Here is a 16,388-nt window from a genome sequence, read left to right on the forward strand (position 1 = left end):
CATCTCTACAATGTTTATCTATACAGATGTACGGATGAACAGATGTATGTATAGATAGGACCGATCTATACAAATGTATAGATGAACTGGTGCCATCTATACATCTGTTCATCTAAGATATATAGATGAACATTGTAGGCTGTTGTTATAACGTTTCAGTAAGCAGAGATATCCCTGGGTGTGGTTTTTTTTTGTTTGTTTGTTTTTTTGCTTAACTTAAGTAGAATACAATTAATGACATGTTTTGGATAATTTAAACATAATTTAACTATAACCATAATCACCAATCAAATGGTTAGGAATGGGAGAAATCTTATGGTGGGAATTATGCTGCGTAAGTATGTCTCTCTTATACATTGCCCTAATTCTGTCTTCTGTCTTTCATACTGATTTGCTACATTTACATTTGAAAAAATATTTACCCCAAAAGGATCCGGTGAAGCCAGTCCAGGGGACATTGACAGTCATTATGTGACAGTTTACCCAGCCATTATCAAAGAGGAACCAGGAAGAAAAATAAAAGAGCTAATCCCTGTTCTGAACCCTTTTCTCCAAGACAGGAGGCTGTTTGAAAAGTTGGGAAACTGCTGTGTGCAGGATTTAAACGTTCTCATCTGGGGCGAGTGCCAATTCATCCCATTTGATCCAGGGTGGAACAAAGAGGAGATTTGATGAGAGGCACACAAGGTGTCCTCGCTTCTCTTCATTGAATTTCTTTTAACAAGCTTTTCATATAACGTCCAAAAAAAACTCATCCCCTTCCATGCAGGCGTCCAAAACCAGTGGAACGCAATTCTTATAGGTTTTTTTTTAATCAGGGCAGTGGATCAAATTTATTCTCTCCATTTAATCCACAGAAGCCAGACACTTGTATGTCAGATGCCAGCATGTTCAACAGAAAGAACAGATGATAATTTGTGTCCCTTACAGCAGCTGTATCTAGTAAGCTGCACAGCTGCCTTTGATAGATGAACTTGGCATGTTTTACAATACCATGGGTTTTATCAATACCTATGCACTTTAATCATGGCATCACAGCCATTGTCCTACTATCCATAAGGATCTGCAGGCAATTCATAGAAAAAAAGGTGATGATGATAAATGCTTGATATTATGGCAGCAAAAGAAACACTAATTTAGTGGAAAATAATGGAGGAAAAATTATGTTTTTCCTAAATGAAAAACTACTGTGATACAACAGGAAAACCATTTTGCATAAGTGCAGCCACTGACAGCAGGTGTAAACCAAAACTTCTGTTCATTTTAAAAAGAATTGTTAAATATTGTTTTAAGTTTTTAAAAAATGTCATGTTTCCCACACAGTACAAAAAAATACTACAAACGTGACAGTAGTAGACAGTCAAAATAACCGTTGATGAGGAAGTACGCTGCAAAAGAAAATGAAATAGTATGGATTGCAGCTGCAGTCAATATTGGATTTCTTCTGTTAAGGTGCTCCTGATCCAGAGTTACAGCAGAACTGGCCAACCTGAGCTACTGCACTTTTGCTCAGTGCTCTAAGGTTTTCTTAGACCAAAAGAGATTTTAAAAATTAAGTCCCAGAGTCTGAAGGACGTGTCGCTGGAGGTCCAGTGTGACATCTCCATAGTCAGTGATGATTTAGGGAGCCTGTAATCTGTGTTGGTTCATTCTTGTCATTGAAGCCATCTGCCAGAAAAGTACATTGTGTTTTACTTTTGCTAACAAGCTTCATGGCGATGCTTATTTCATTTCCCAGCAGGACCTAGTGCACACTACCGAAAGTGCCAATGCCGTTTTTTTATGCCTGTGTGACAAGCAAATTTGCCTGATCTGAATCCAATAGAAAGATTCTGTGGTAAAAACAAAAAAAGGAAGGAAAAAATGAAGTCGCAACAATACAGACAAACTAAACACTGCTACGAAAGCAACTTGGGATAGATAAAAATTTTTAATAATATTCTAAAAGTTTGAGATGCCCCTATATAGAGAAGGAGAATTTGACAGATGATGCACTGTGCAGCAAAAAAAAAAAAAAAAAAGAATACCTATGCAATAACTACTATAATCTTTTCTGTGTTCTTGTCTGTACAGCTGCTGGGTTGGTTTGTTTGTCAGATAAACAAACACTTTAACGTATTTTTGACTACACTCTACATCAGAGAAAATACACAACAAAGAATCCACAAATTCCCAGAGGAGGAGAGAACATTAGGTCTTCACTCGGTTTAAGGCTCTAAATTACTCCTTGGCAGCAAAAGGAAATGCTCTTAGGGGTCGACAGGCGCACTGTACCAAACAAAAGCTTTCTGAATGCTCATAGAAAAACTTGACCCAGTTTTTAAAGGCCACATGTCAAATTGGACTAAAATAAGGACTGAAGTAGAAAGAGCAAGCATTTCGTAACTTCGTCAGAAATTTTACAAGCTTTAACATTTTAGGCAGTAAAATTGATGCTAGCTGCAACATAATAATTTACATTTCTGGTTAGGATTAGTTTTTTGATAAATGGTGGTGTTCACTTGTTTATCCAATTTGCATAAACTATTAAAGATAACAGTGAGTCCCACATTTAGGTGAGGGGAAGCTTCCAAGAAGACTTTTGGACTGAACATGAACGGCTCAATTGTACAGTATGTACCAGATGTGCTAAAACAAATAAAAGGTAGGAACTAGTTCCTATTTAAGTAACCCTTCTTTGTTAAATATTCTAAATGAGAATTTTAAAAATGACAGGTACGCCTGATGAAAATTTCACAACAATAGTAAGAACTAATTTCCCGTCTTTAGTCCTGTGTTTGAGTTCAAAATAAGTAGTATGGTGGTCAAAATATGTAAAAGGCTTTTAGTTGTGTCAATGTCTTGAGGTTGACTTCCAATCACAGATTTCTTCAAGACACTTTCATTATCCGTAGGGTTAGAGCAAGAAATAAAAGATAAGTGATTTGTAATTTCTATAAACCCTGAAGCTTGGACAGCCATAGAGTTCCTTCACTGGGTCATTCTGGAGAAATGCCAAAACATGAAAAAGACCTATTCTGCACTATGAATCGTCTTTCTTAATAAACAGACATAGAAATAAATGTTATTTGTCGAGTTAAAGATACGAATTGTTTCATTGTAATATAGTCATAGTAAATATCAGAACCAGAACACTCATGACCTCTTCCTCACACATTCACACAAACATCTCATGCACATGCATAAAATACCCAAATTAACCTCTGTAAAGTGACCACACCTCTATAATACCTTATTTATATTCATTTATCCCTCCTGATAAATACTAGATTATGAATGAGGCTTCAGTGTCAGTAAACAGTGAAGGTGCACCCTTCCCTGGTTTGGATAATACCATCCATAAATAATTCAATGCATCACCAGATAAAGAGGAGAGGCCTCATTACCAGACCAGGGAAGATGTTACACCACTCAACTCTACTAGTTGTTGTGTGGGATATGATTCTCATCCTAAACACACCGCAAGATTGAATGTCGTCAGCATCAGATCTTCATGACACAAGAGCTAACTTAACATTGAGAACATGGCTTTACGCTCAATGATGGAGAAACAAGATACATATTTTACTGAAATGTACATAAAGAGTCTTGCATTTTTTGGATTCACACAAATATGCTGCAAAGTTCACACAACAAACACATAATTTTGACAACATAATTTACCATAAAAAACAAAGGAAAGAAAATCATTCTTACCATATGAGTTGATGACCAAAGAAGATGTCTCAGGAGAGTTATCATGTGGCTTCCGGAGGTAAACTGTAAGACAAGTCATCTTGGACAGAGCCTGTGTGCTTGTGTAGACGGGTTGATTTCAGCCTCAATAAACAGGACATGGAAGAAACACGATGCCTCTTTGTGCATGCCTGAGTGTGCAAACATACAGCATATAATTACAAGATGCATCCACCGTTGTGGAAATAAATATGATCACAAACATACTTTTATTTTGGAAGCCAAAGTAAAAGTATGTTACTTGGTTTTACCAAAGTAAAAATATGTTTGTGATTATATAATCAGAAAAAAATCAAAATAATTAGATTTTTTCTGATTATTTCTACTAGTGTTTGTAATTAAAATTGAATATCCGTAGGATCGCTGATGTGTTTGCATTTGAAATTTAGTCAGCATTAGTTTAAACTATTATATTTTGGGGGGGGGGACTTTTCAATACATGTGAATCAGAAAAAACATTTTTGAGGAAAACAACACTCTCAATTAGCAATATATGCATAGGTTTTAAAAAGACCTGGAAACAAACACAGGACAAGAACAGTGGCGGAGGATTTTGGAAGACTGTAGAAATATGTAGAAGGCACAAGGGGGGAGTCATACACAGATATTATACTACTGTGAGATTACACAGAATAAAACTGAAAAAAGATTATATCTGATGGAAATGGAAATCACAACTAGGAACCGTACAACATTGTTTATAGGACTGCAAATCTGTTAATCTGTTTTGGGCTAAAGTGGTAGAAAGGCTCAATAATCTCTCCGACTCCTGCTGTATGTTTGCTATGCAGATCTCAAATCCTAAATGTGCGCAAAAGAATACTTTTTGTTAAGATGGTCGGTTTAGTTACAGCTTCCAGGATTATTTTAAAACACTGGAAATCAGCTCTGTCAACAAATTTGAAAGAATGGACAGTCACCATGATTGTGTCTTATGAATCTGAATGTGTTACACAGTCTCAGGGGCTGTAAGGGGGAGGAGACCTTGTATGGGTCAGCATTGGATAGTATTTCATACCGCAAATCAGATTTCCTATGGATTAAATGACCTTTCACAATTGTAGGCCAGATTTCCCCTCATTTCTTATCTCAGTTTTCTGCTCCTTTGCCTTAGTATGTTATGCTTTAGCAAATTCAGACGAACACAATTAATCTGTACCAAAAGACCAAGTCCTATTTACATATTTGCTATACTTGTTTATTTGTTCCAATAATGTAATAAACTACACTATATATTGTAAATAAAACATAAGTACTTAGTACATCTCCAGGAGACATTCATGGTATTGTTTACAACTGCAATAGTAGATAAAAACCATTATTTGTGAAAACAAGAGTTGGTTTAAACCAAAGCACACTTTGTTCACAGATTTTTGGCTCGAAAATCTGGCTCAAATAGGCAAATAAGAGCTTTCAAGTTTTCTTCAAAAGCTAGACATATTTTAATTAAACAATAAAACTCTTTCAGGATTATGTTCAAGGACATTTTTAAGTATTTATTTTAAAGAATAAAGAATATAATTCAAATTTGTTTTAATTTAAATCTGCAAGAGATTAAACACATCAACAGACCTGGACTTCAGAGGAAGCTGCAACGACAACAATCCAACAGTTAATACCCAGGTTAGATAGTCTGTAAATGTGTTTAATGCCAAACACAAACAATACATCATTGTGTTAATGCAGCAATAATCCAGATTACAGTACATCATGATTTAAAGCACCTTGAGGTGAAATGTGACACAACAGCAATATCTGCATCACACTGTGTGGACATGTTGCTGAGCAGCAGTGCACTAGTAACCCAAGGATGAACTTTCAATATTAATCCTGATTACCAGTTGACCAGATTACCAAGAAAGCACCAAAATCAAAGCCTTAGTTAAAAGAGATGCACAGATCTGGCAGAAAGTGACACTGCTGCTTGGCCAATACAATCTATGTCAGCATAATGCTCACAATGATAACGCATCCTCAATTAGACTATTTTAGGCTGACGAAAATCCGATGTCCAGTCATCTCTTTATTCTGTCTCTTGTCTGTTTCTCAGGACTCCTGATCATTCACCTTTGTCCCCTCATTCTCATCTGCCAGTGGAAAAAAAATCCCTGATTCAATAGGTCTTTATCAGCTCAAAGGAAAAGAAAACAAAGGAGTTATCTGAAACTCCTACACAGCTTTCCCAAAAGGGAAGCAGAACAGGACGAAGACAAACTCATTTGATAACAAATGTTCTGCATTTTCAGCTGACATGTAGTACCTTGCAAAACTATTAATACCTCTGGAGGTTTGACACATTTTATGTGTTCAAGCCAAAAAAAACTTTCTCTCTGTAGTGTTAATACTTTGTGAACATTTATAGGATCACCTATAAAATTACTGCTGCATGCCACTTGGAATATGTCTGCCAGCTTTTAGACAAGATTTCCTCTTTCTTTTAGAAATAGCTCAAGCTCAGGCACCACCAGATGTCACCTGACCAAAACGCTCTCTTCCAGAGTAACGGCTCATAGCAAAACTGCAAATTTAATTTCTTATGACTTTCTTTCAATAACAATTTTCTTCTTGCCAATTTTTTTCATAAACCCAAGATTTGTTGAAACATTCATTATCAGAAGTTGTAGGTTTCTGCAGCTCCTCCAGGGTTGTCATGTGCTTCTTGCCTGCGTTTCTGTCTAACTCTCTCCTTTCCCAGTCAGTTGGGTTAGATGGAAAAAAACAAAGGCAAGAGTGACAATGAAGACGTAGTAGAGAAGAAGGCAAGTTAACAGAATTACACCAAAATTAAATCAGGTAAATATGTTGGCCTGTAAAGCAAAGTCCCACCTAGATGGGTTAATAATATTGCTCATGAAATCTGTACCTCTAAAATTTGGTTTGCTTTACTGTAATACAACTGCACAACCTCGTGGATTCAGCGTGAATTGCAATTTGTGTTACAGCATCAATGTTGATTTGCAAACTGTGACTCAATCATTAACAAAACTGGCAGAATAGATATGATACATGGAACAAAAACATCTGAAGAAGAATAAACAATTACTACACTGAAAAAACTAAAACGGTATGAATTCACCATTGTGTTACAGCTATTGTGCTTGACTGACCAGCTCATGCAATTAATGTACATATTTTTAAATTTTATTTTATTTATGTGAACTGCCGTTTTTCCATGGTAAGATGACTGTGAATCACTCAACATTCAATGTAACTTGGACTCACTAGAAATCACAAAACGTAAGGATTGCAACTCTAACAGCTGCAACATATATCCAATTAAAGAAGTGAATTCATTACCTACAGCCAACAACAAAGCCAACAAATACCCAGTGAACGCATTGTATTCCAGTATCAATGGACCAAATATTTAAACTTTCTTAAAGCTGTTTCCGGAATATAGACTTCTAACACTTAAATTTAATTTAATAGGGAGGGAATGTTGCACTTTGTCAACACTGCATACAAGAAAACAAGTCTATGTTTAGCATCAAGCGGAATTGTAAGTTGTGAAAAGTTATGATTTAGCCAAAAAGACAAAAAATAATAATTCTTACCTCGTTTAGTCAAAGTAATAAAACCAACAGGTGCAAACGCGTAGCAAGCGACACTGGGCGAAACCGCATTCATCATATGCTAAACGAGCTGCAAACTACGGTGGCTGGCAGGTGCGAACGCAAAACGGCTCAAGAAAATATAATTTTTGTTTTCAAGAAGATACAATAAAACATGTTTTGTTGTTCTGTTCCAAATATTCTGCTGAGAGAAGGGAATTAGTATGTAAAACTACAAGACAATAAATTACAGTTAAATATACAAGATCTTTTGAAAAAACTTTCCACTTCGGAATATTTTTGTTCTCTACTGAAAAGACGACAAAATTAAAAGAAAGGATATAGAGAAATTGTTTTGTTTTGTGTGGAATAATATACATGTGGCGTCCCGGTCCGCACTACTCCAGTAGATGGCAGTAATGCACATCAATACGTTGCTTTCCAACCGCCATAAAAGAGGAAGAAGGGGAAAAATAAGAAGAAAAAGAGCGAAGCAATTAACAGAGCATGCGCACCACGAAACCATGACAAATACGTCCGAATCAGACCAAATAGCGTAGTTAACGCAAAAACCTACACATAATTTGTTTCCTAAAGCTCATTCCTGATTTGAATTAGAATGTTTACGCTGGTGAGTAAACGTCTTAACTTTACTTAAATATGTAAACAGCATCACGTAATGAAAGGTGTCAGAGAACTGTTAAATGATCTTGATTACTAGTTTGTTCTCATTTTATTCCGCACTCCGCAGTTAGGTGTGGAGGAAGTGCTCCACATGCTAAGCTTGGTAAAGCTCGTGCTGTTATTCCTGACTCCACCTGGAGCTTTCCAGCTAAACGAAGTTAATTTCAACAGTGTTTTAAAGTTGACATATAATTCTTGTTTTAAAAAGAAAAAAATAACATTTAAAAGCCAGTCATTTTTTTCGCTTTTTGTTTTGTGCTAAGTTTTTACGTAAGGGTAAATTGAATGTTTCCTCCAACGTTCTACAAAGGAAATGTTGCCATTATTGTCCTAGTCAAAGCAGACATCAAGAATAAATAACTCCAGATTGACTTAACTTCACCATTGTGTGCCATGGAGTTTCTCCCAGTGCTTGACCCGTTTGATAGACCTAAAGAAGGAATCTGGTATGTATAGTAAAAATGTATCATTTGTACTTTTTATGTAAGAATAGAAATGATCTCTTGTTGGTTTTTCTCTGAAACCCTTTTTGCTGTCAACAGGTATTCATTGATACCAAGTGGAAGCACTCCAGGGGTTAGTGTGGGTCATACTTGCACATTTGTTCCCTCTGAAGATGGAGGAAAAGGAAGAATCGCTATTGTTGGGGGAGCTAATCCCAGTGGCAGTTTTTCAGAGTCATATGCTATAAATCTAGGTAAAAAAAAATATCCACAAGCCGTTTTTAATGTGTATCTGTTATAGCCTAAGCATATGATAAAGACTTTGTAAGTAAAACATTAGTTATGTACTTGACTAGTGACTCCTTCAAGTTAAAAGATATGAGTCTGGATTTGTATGTTTGTTCTTTTTTACCAGATAATCATGAATGGATCACATCTGACTGGAAAGGTTTAGAAGCCCGATATGAACACTGCAGTTTTGTGTCCGAAAGCTGTCCACAGTGCCTGTGGGTGTTTGGTGGGGCACAGCAGACGGAGAATCGCAAATCTATCCAGAAACTACACCTTTCTGGTAAATCTTGTCTTAAGATTTTCTTCTAATCAGCAGTTGTTTATAATTCCTATAAAAACAGTAAAGTCTATTTTGTTTCCAGACAAGGAGCCTCAGTGGAAAAATGTAGAAGCAAAAGGGGAGATTCCCAGTCCCAGGACGTACCACACCAGCTCAGCCTGCTTAGGGGACAAATTGTATGTGTTTTCTGGTGGGGAAGCAGGCGCTACACCCGTCTCAGATACCAAACTTCATGTGTTTGATACAGGTTAGAGAGCAAAGAACCTGCTGTGTAAGATAATAATAATAATAATAATAATAAGCAGTATTTTGCTATGAATACTGAGGAATATATGAAATAATGCTAACTGAATCCAATAAAAATCACAAACTTTGTAAAAAATAAAAAATAAATAAAAAATTGCTAACTTCTTTTGGAGGAGTGTAAGGAGGGTCCATGTAAAGAATAAGATTTTAACAAATTCTGATTGTAAGTGAATAAATTGTATCTAATTATCTTTATACTAGTATGGAATGAAAGAGGATTAGGCATGCAGTTTTTGGCTATAATGGAGAGTGACAACTGCTTAAGCTTTGTACAAAGTTGAATAAGTGTCCGAGGTACATAATGCTGCTCAACTCCCTCTAATAACCACCTTGCTGCATCTAGGTGTATTCTTATAAATAGCATTGCTGTCATCCCAAAGAGAAAGGGACATTGGGCAGGTTTCATAATGGCTACTTTTTAAAATTAAATTAAAAATACAGGCTAATTGTTCATCAAGCCAGTATATAAATATTTATATCCTGTATAGCACTTCCGGATAGATGCAAACTACATTTCGTTGCTTGTACTTGTGACAGTGCAATGACAATAAAGTCGAATTCTAATTCTAATTAAGTGTTTATATATGACACTGTCTTCTAAACTATCTAGTATGAAAATTGAGAAGTCGACTGTTAAGATTGACAGGAGAGAATACTATAAATCCAGTCTGCTTTGAGTTCAGATATCATTTTAGTTTCAGCAGACATTGCTGCACTGACTGTGGAGCTCTCTGTAAAAGCTCTACAACTTGATCTCAGTAGTGTGTGTAAATGCACAATACGAAAGACAGTTCCTCAAAAAACATTGTTTCAATGGTAACAAATTCAAGAAAAGATTCATGCTAATTGCGTGAATGTTTTCCAGTTTCTTCCACTTGGTTTCAGCCAGAAACACAAGGAAGGCAACCGGCATCCAGACACGGACATGTCATAGCTGCTGTTGGCTCGAAGATTTATATTCATGGAGGCATGGCTGGAGATAAGTTCTTCAATGATATGTATTCTCTTGACTCAGGTAAGCCTCTTACCAAGGTAAAACATATTAACTATGGAAATTCTGGCTAATCTAAAAATGGAATCCATATTTAAAGGGATCATGAAGTGGGAGAAAGTGCAGTCAAAAGGAGATATCCCCCCAGGCGTTGCAGCCCATTCGGCTGTGGTACAGGGTGCAAACATCTATATATTTGGAGGGCTGACTGTAGATGGTGCCATCAATTCAATGTACAGATTTAATACTGGTACACTGCCTTTTCCTGGTTTTAATTTTCTTGGAGCCGTGTTTCTTAAGACCAGACATGTCATGCTGTTTTCTGTGTTTGCAGAGAAGAGCAGATGGACCCTAATGAAATTTGAAGGAGATTTGCCACCAAACCGCCTGGACCACTCCATGTGTTTATTGCCATGGCAGCTGTGTAAGGAAAGGAATGCAGATGGGACGCAGACCGATGGTCCAGACTTTGAAACGATCAATCTGGCTTTTGCATTTGCAGGAATGGACTCTCAAGGCGTTATTTATAATGACTGCATTGTGACTGTTGTCAAGTGAACTTTTATTACAATTCAAGGTTCATGTCAGTTTCTGCAAACTCCAGAAGTCAAACTGATTTTTAGAGCTGCCTGTAAGTTTAACTCTGACAGCTTATTACAGAGTGTCAACTTTTACATGTAGGTTTCAAATTTCAATGTTCAACTTAATAGACACCTTTTAAACTATTTTCACCATTAAAATTCTTATTTTTTGCTGGATGACAGTTTCAAGTAGAATTGTATTCTGTTGCAAATGTCAGTTTTAACCACTTCGATCCCATTATGTGAAATTTGGGCACATGAGATTAAAGGCATAAATCAACACTGTGTGCCAACCCTGAATTTTGTGTTGAAGCAAATCCTATCAAACATCAAATTAATGCAGTATGAGACCACCAGCTACTAGTTTGTATGAAACATTTATTTCAGTGTCTTTCCAGAAGTACAATAAATAACGTTGAGCATTGCCTGTGAACAGAACCATCGATCCCACAGACACCATCCTAAGTGTACCCCCTAATAACTTGCCCACCCAATTAAGCCCCTCCCCTTCACAAAACCCCCATCAGGACTGCCTGAGAACAGCAGCAACAAGCCTCATCTGGGCTGACGAATCTCCACCTTGCAGCGAAGGACATTTCTCACACTGAAGTTTGTTTTCAAGTCTTTTAGAAAATTCAGTATGATTGCTTGTTATCATCACCCCTTCCCTGCCACTCCTCTCACAATTGAGTCCCATCAGTTCAAATTCATGTTAATGCCACCTAAAGGGAAAAGGGCAACGAAAGACTTCAAGCCTGCCTACAACTCATCTTTTTCTTGATCCTCAGCACCCTCTGGTGGAGGTCCACCTGCACTACCGTAGAGCTTGCTGATAATAGGCTGAACAACTTCCTCCAGCTCCTTCTTCTTAGCCTGGAAATCTTCCAGATCGGCATCTTGGTGGGATTCCATCCACTCAATCTTCTCCTCAACAGCCTTTTCAATGGCCTCCTTGTCCTCATCTGACAGTTTGCCACCAAGCTTCTCCTTGTCGCCGATTTGGTTCTTTAGAGAGTAGGCGTAGCTTTCCAGTTCATTGCGGGCGTCAATCCTCTCCTTCAGCTTCCTGTCTTCGTCAGCAAAGCGCTCGGCGTCGGTCACCATCCTCTCGATATCTTCAGGGGTCAGGCGGTTCTGGTCATTTGTGATGGTGATCTTGTTCTTGTTGCCCGTTCCCTTGTCTTCCGCGGTGACACGCAGAATGCCATTGACATCAATTTCAAAGGTGACTTCAATCTGTGGAACTCCACGAGGGGCCGGGGGAATGCCAGTCAGGTCGAAGGTGCCCAGCAGATGGTTGTCTTTTGTCAGAGGGCGCTCACCTAAAAAAAATAAATAAATGATTAGGCTTTTTTAACATTTTACATTCATGATCAATTTTAAAATTTCATATCAAGCATTTGGAGTGCTGTCCAATTCTTACCTTCATAAACTTTAATGGTGACAGTAGGCTGGTTATCAGAGGCTGTAGAGAAGATCTGAGATTTCTTTGTTGGCACCACAGTGTTCCTGGGGATCAGTTTGGTCATGACTCCTCCCACAGTCTCAATACCAAGGGTGAGGGGGCACACATCCAGAAGGACCACTTCTCCTGCAAGGACAGAAAGATTTTTGATAAGCAAACACTTGCTATTTTAATCATGTTTAACAATTTCAACTGAGCAAAGAAGACTTACCAGTATCTTCTTCTCCAGAGAGTACTCCAGCCTGGACAGCAGCTCCGTATGCCACAGCCTCATCAGGATTGATGCCCCTGGATGGCTCTTTGCCATTGAAGAACTCCTTCACCAGCTGCTGGATTTTAGGGATACGAGTGGAGCCTCCAACAAGTACGATCTCATCAATGTCAGGCTTCTTCAGGTCCGAGTCTTCCAGGACTTTCTGTACAGGTTTCATTGTAGCACGGAACAGGTCCTGGATTTTGAAAAGAAATGAAAGTTGTAAGCCACTTTAGAGAAACCTTGTTGCATTACTGTTGTGCAGCTTTTTAAGAAGACTGAACTTACCATGTTCAGCTCTTCAAACTTGGCACGGGTCAGGGTCTCAGAGAAGTCTTCTCCCTCAAAAAAGGACTCGATCTCAATACGAGCCTGGTGCTGGGCAGACAGAGCCCTCTTTGCCTTCTCAACCTCACGACGGAGCTTCTGCACAGCACGGTTGTCTTTGCGCACATCCTTGCCAGTCTTCTTCTTGTACAGCTTGATGAAGTGCTCCATGACACGCTGGTCAAAGTCCTCACCTCCCAGGTGGGTGTCACCGTTGGTGGCTACCACTTCAAACACACCGTTGTCAATGGTCAGAAGGGAGACATCAAAGGTACCACCGCCCAGATCGAACACAAGGATGTTCTTCTCGCCATCTTTCTTATCCAGGCCATAAGCAATAGCAGCAGCAGTACTAAATGCAAGTAAAAACCAGAAGTTAATATTATACAGCAGGAAGGAAAATATTTCTATAATTTCAGTGTCTTGTTTAAATACTTACGGCTCATTGATGATTCTCATGACATTCAAACCAGCAATGGTGCCAGCATCTTTAGTGGCCTGGCGTTGAGCATCATTGAAGTAGGCAGGGACAGTGACCACAGCATGTGTGACCTGAGCACAAAAGAAAGCCATTTTTTTTTGTAAGTTTCACAAATTTATTAGAAACTGTAATTAAAACAAGTGGTTTGTGGAAACATCTCTTACCTTCTTGCCAAGGTAAGCCTCAGCAGTCTCCTTCATCTTGGTCAGGACCATAGCAGAGATCTCCTCTGGGGCAAAGGTTTTGATCTGGCCACCCCCAATGTCAACCTGGATGTGGGGCTTGCTCTTCTTCTCAATAACCTAAAATAACACACGAATGTTTAAAAAAAAAAAAAAAAAAAAAAAAGAGAGAATCTGGATAACATAAAATAAAAACCCTTCAATTATGACAACTACCGCAACAGCTAAGAGTTGTAGCTCACCTTGAAAGGCAGGTATTTGATGTCCTGCTGCACAGAGGAGTCGCCCCAATTGCGACCAATCAACCTCTTGGCATCAAAGACTGTGTTCTCCGGGTTAGAGGTCAGCTGATTCTTAGCAGCATCACCAATGAGACGCTCACCTTCACTGGTGAAGGCCACGTATGAGGGGGTGATGCGGTTGCCCTGGTCATTGGCAATAATCTCCACACGTCCATTCTTGAAGACTCCAACGCTGAAAATTAAAAGGAGGTTAGTTTTGAGTACTCTTCTTGGTATCAATGAAGAAAAAAAAATTCAAAGGTGTCTGAAATTTTGAATGCGACTTAATTCCTTACCATGAGTAGGTTGTTCCCAGGTCAATTCCTATGACGGTGCCCACACTGTCCTTCTTTTCGTCGTCATCAGCACGAACTGTGCCGACCACAAGCACTACAAGCCACAACAGCTTCATCTTTGCTTCTCTTTTTCTGGACGCAGAAATGAGGAAAACCTACAAAAGACAAAATAAGACCGTTTAAGTATCCAGAATGCACCACGAGGTCTCCTTCCTTAACCGATCAATAGAAGTTTGTAGTTGTTGCCCACCATTTAGAGACAGGAAACAACCATTACAACCAAATACATGGGAAAAAAAACATTAAGTAAAATTACAAGCTGGAATAACAGAAAAAATAGTCTTAATCTCTAACAAATATTAGCATTAATGTCAGTTATTGGCTAGTGTATAAGTTAATATCATGGAAGAATGAAGACCGAATAAAAATTTAACAAAGTCACCCTGCATTCAAATTACGTTTCTTGAAATGACAACTGCAGTGTTAAAACGAGACTGTATTGTTGTCAATGCTTTGCTAGCGTTTTACATTGGTTTCATGACACGATTTAGAAAACACTTATGCTAAGTGGAAAACGAAATGTCACAATATTCTACAATAATATTTACACAGGTTTATGTACTTACCGTTACTACAGCGTTATCAACGATTTAAAGGCCTCGACAATGAATCAATCCAGTCAAGTTCCCTCCGAATGAGTTGCGTATCTTCTTATGTATACTCTACGATCTTGCCTGTTCAGAATGATGCTGAGAGAAGTGTGCTTTCTCCATATATAAGCCGTTGTTGGTTTTCTGTCGTGGAGGCCTGCTATTGGCTGAGCAGCTGTTCGCTGGAAGGCGATGATTGGTTTCGTTCAGCACGCTGTCCGGCGCTGATTTGCACACATCAGTTTCAGGCAACGTCATCGCCTTGTCCACCACTACGCCGACGCCGATTGGCTGTCAGTCAGCAACGCCGATAAATGCAGTTGGTGCAATGACACGCCACTCTACATACCGGCGAAAAGGCGTTGCATCGTCATATTTCCTACATTTTGAAGTTTGGGTAGCATTTGCTTTTCTAGAACATTCTTACGTGTTGTAGTATCCTACAAAATAAGCTGCAATATGAATGCAAGTAATTCTGTGGATACTACTCTAGTATCAGGCATTGTAATGATCGCTCTCTTGATGAATAATATACCATTATGGCTTAAAATAAACAGCATGTTTCATTAGATGAGCTGACTGTCAGGATGATTCATTCATAGGTTTGTCTGTTTTGATATGAGGGCTGCAAATATTATTGTTCACTTCAACATAAATGCTGCTTAGCCATTCCATCATTTCTAATATACAATTTGGAAATTAAATGAAAATTTCCAGTAAGTGATGGCTCTCTTTCTTCTTGATTTAAAACACACTGACTTCTACATCATAAAAAAATAGTGTGTTCATGAGTATAGAAGAGCAGTGGATACCTCAAAAATTTTCTAGAAACATTTTGAAAATGTAAAAGATTGATAAAACTAAGACCAATCTGAAAATCTATGCAAAAGGTCAGTAACTGCAGTATCAAACTAGATTGAACTTGACAGAAAGAATTGAATTTATTTTATGGTGTTTGTATAAGTATCTATGAACATATTTTTTATCAGTTATTTTGGATTGACCTGGTGGACATTTCTAGAAATTAACTATAAACTATGATTTATTGTTTTTCTTTAATTAATAGGCGACACATTGTTTTGTTTTTTTTAGTTAGTTTGTTTGTTTTTAATTAATCAAGCCCCTGAATTTAAGAAAAACAAGCCTCCATATTTCAATTTTATTTACCCAAAATTCCAAAGTGTTCTTAAGTACTTTGAGATGTAAGCAGTTGTCCTCAGCTGGGAAAATAATTCAAATTAAAACTAAATCAGAGTCTCACACATTATGAATGTTAAAGGGCAACCTAAAAAGGGATATATTAAAAAATCCAAACATAAAAAAGTTATCAAAAAGAAAAAAAAAGTTGAATATGCTTTATAAAAACCAGATCCCCGAGTTGGTTCACAAATATTTAGCTCTCTAGAAGATAAAGTTATTTCTTCAAGGATCACTCATTTCCTCCTTTTCCTTCTACACCTATAAGGAGCTAGAGAGAGCTATGTTACTCAAATCTAACAATATAACCAGGAAGTGAAACTGGTTGTAAGATTTGCTCTGCTTTTTCAGTTTCTTGCAGTTGAACCAAAGACCACTCTTACTTTCAAACTTT

General features: G+C 37.8%; 3 protein-coding genes across 5 annotated transcripts in view; 1 reads left to right on the top strand and 2 right to left on the bottom strand.

Moving 5' to 3' along the window:
• rgs3a (regulator of G protein signaling 3a) overlaps positions 1-7,356 on the bottom strand; it is a 133,806-nt gene extending 126,450 nt beyond the window's left edge. The window contains exons 1-3 of the mRNA XM_044096091.1: positions 7,290-7,356; positions 5,308-5,324; positions 3,697-3,866 (exon numbers count right to left, since the gene is read on the bottom strand). Coding sequence (XP_043952026.1) covers positions 3,697-3,775 — 79 coding nt within the window. The 5' untranslated portion in view covers positions 3,776-3,866; positions 5,308-5,324; positions 7,290-7,356. The remainder of the gene's footprint in view (positions 1-3,696; positions 3,867-5,307; positions 5,325-7,289) is intronic.
• Positions 7,357-7,763: 407 nt separating this feature from the next.
• On the top strand, positions 7,764-11,144 carry rabepk (Rab9 effector protein with kelch motifs). 3 transcript variants are annotated; one of them, XM_044096109.1, is made up of 8 exons: positions 7,764-7,917; positions 8,305-8,416; positions 8,513-8,667; positions 8,829-8,984; positions 9,067-9,231; positions 10,156-10,305; positions 10,382-10,531; positions 10,616-11,144. In XM_044096109.1, the coding sequence occupies exons 2-8, from the start codon at positions 8,364-8,366 to the stop codon at positions 10,837-10,839; spliced, it is 1,053 nt and encodes a 350-aa protein (XP_043952044.1). In that variant the 5' UTR covers positions 7,764-7,917; positions 8,305-8,363; the 3' UTR covers positions 10,840-11,144. The 3 variants fall into 3 exon arrangements, with proteins under 3 accessions (XP_043952044.1, XP_043952043.1, XP_043952045.1); XM_044096108.1 differs by having other exon boundaries at positions 7,768-7,917; positions 8,370-8,416; XM_044096110.1 differs by having other exon boundaries at positions 7,836-7,917; positions 8,281-8,416.
• Positions 11,145-11,220: 76 nt separating this feature from the next.
• On the bottom strand, positions 11,221-14,929 carry hspa5 (heat shock protein 5). The gene is made up of 9 exons (XM_044096107.1): positions 14,774-14,929; positions 14,148-14,302; positions 13,813-14,044; positions 13,553-13,690; positions 13,347-13,459; positions 12,869-13,259; positions 12,539-12,776; positions 12,286-12,453; positions 11,221-12,184 (listed from the first exon to the last, which is right to left on the bottom strand). Exons 2-9 carry the CDS (start codon positions 14,261-14,263, stop codon positions 11,622-11,624), a joined length of 1,959 nt encoding a protein of 652 aa, XP_043952042.1. The 5' UTR covers positions 14,264-14,302; positions 14,774-14,929; the 3' UTR covers positions 11,221-11,621.
• Positions 14,930-16,388: the final 1,459 nt, after the last annotated feature.

The sequence above is a fragment of the Gambusia affinis genome, linkage group LG17 (assembly GCF_019740435.1).
Source record: "Gambusia affinis linkage group LG17, SWU_Gaff_1.0, whole genome shotgun sequence".
Classification (NCBI taxonomy): Eukaryota; Metazoa; Chordata; class Actinopteri; order Cyprinodontiformes; family Poeciliidae; genus Gambusia; species Gambusia affinis.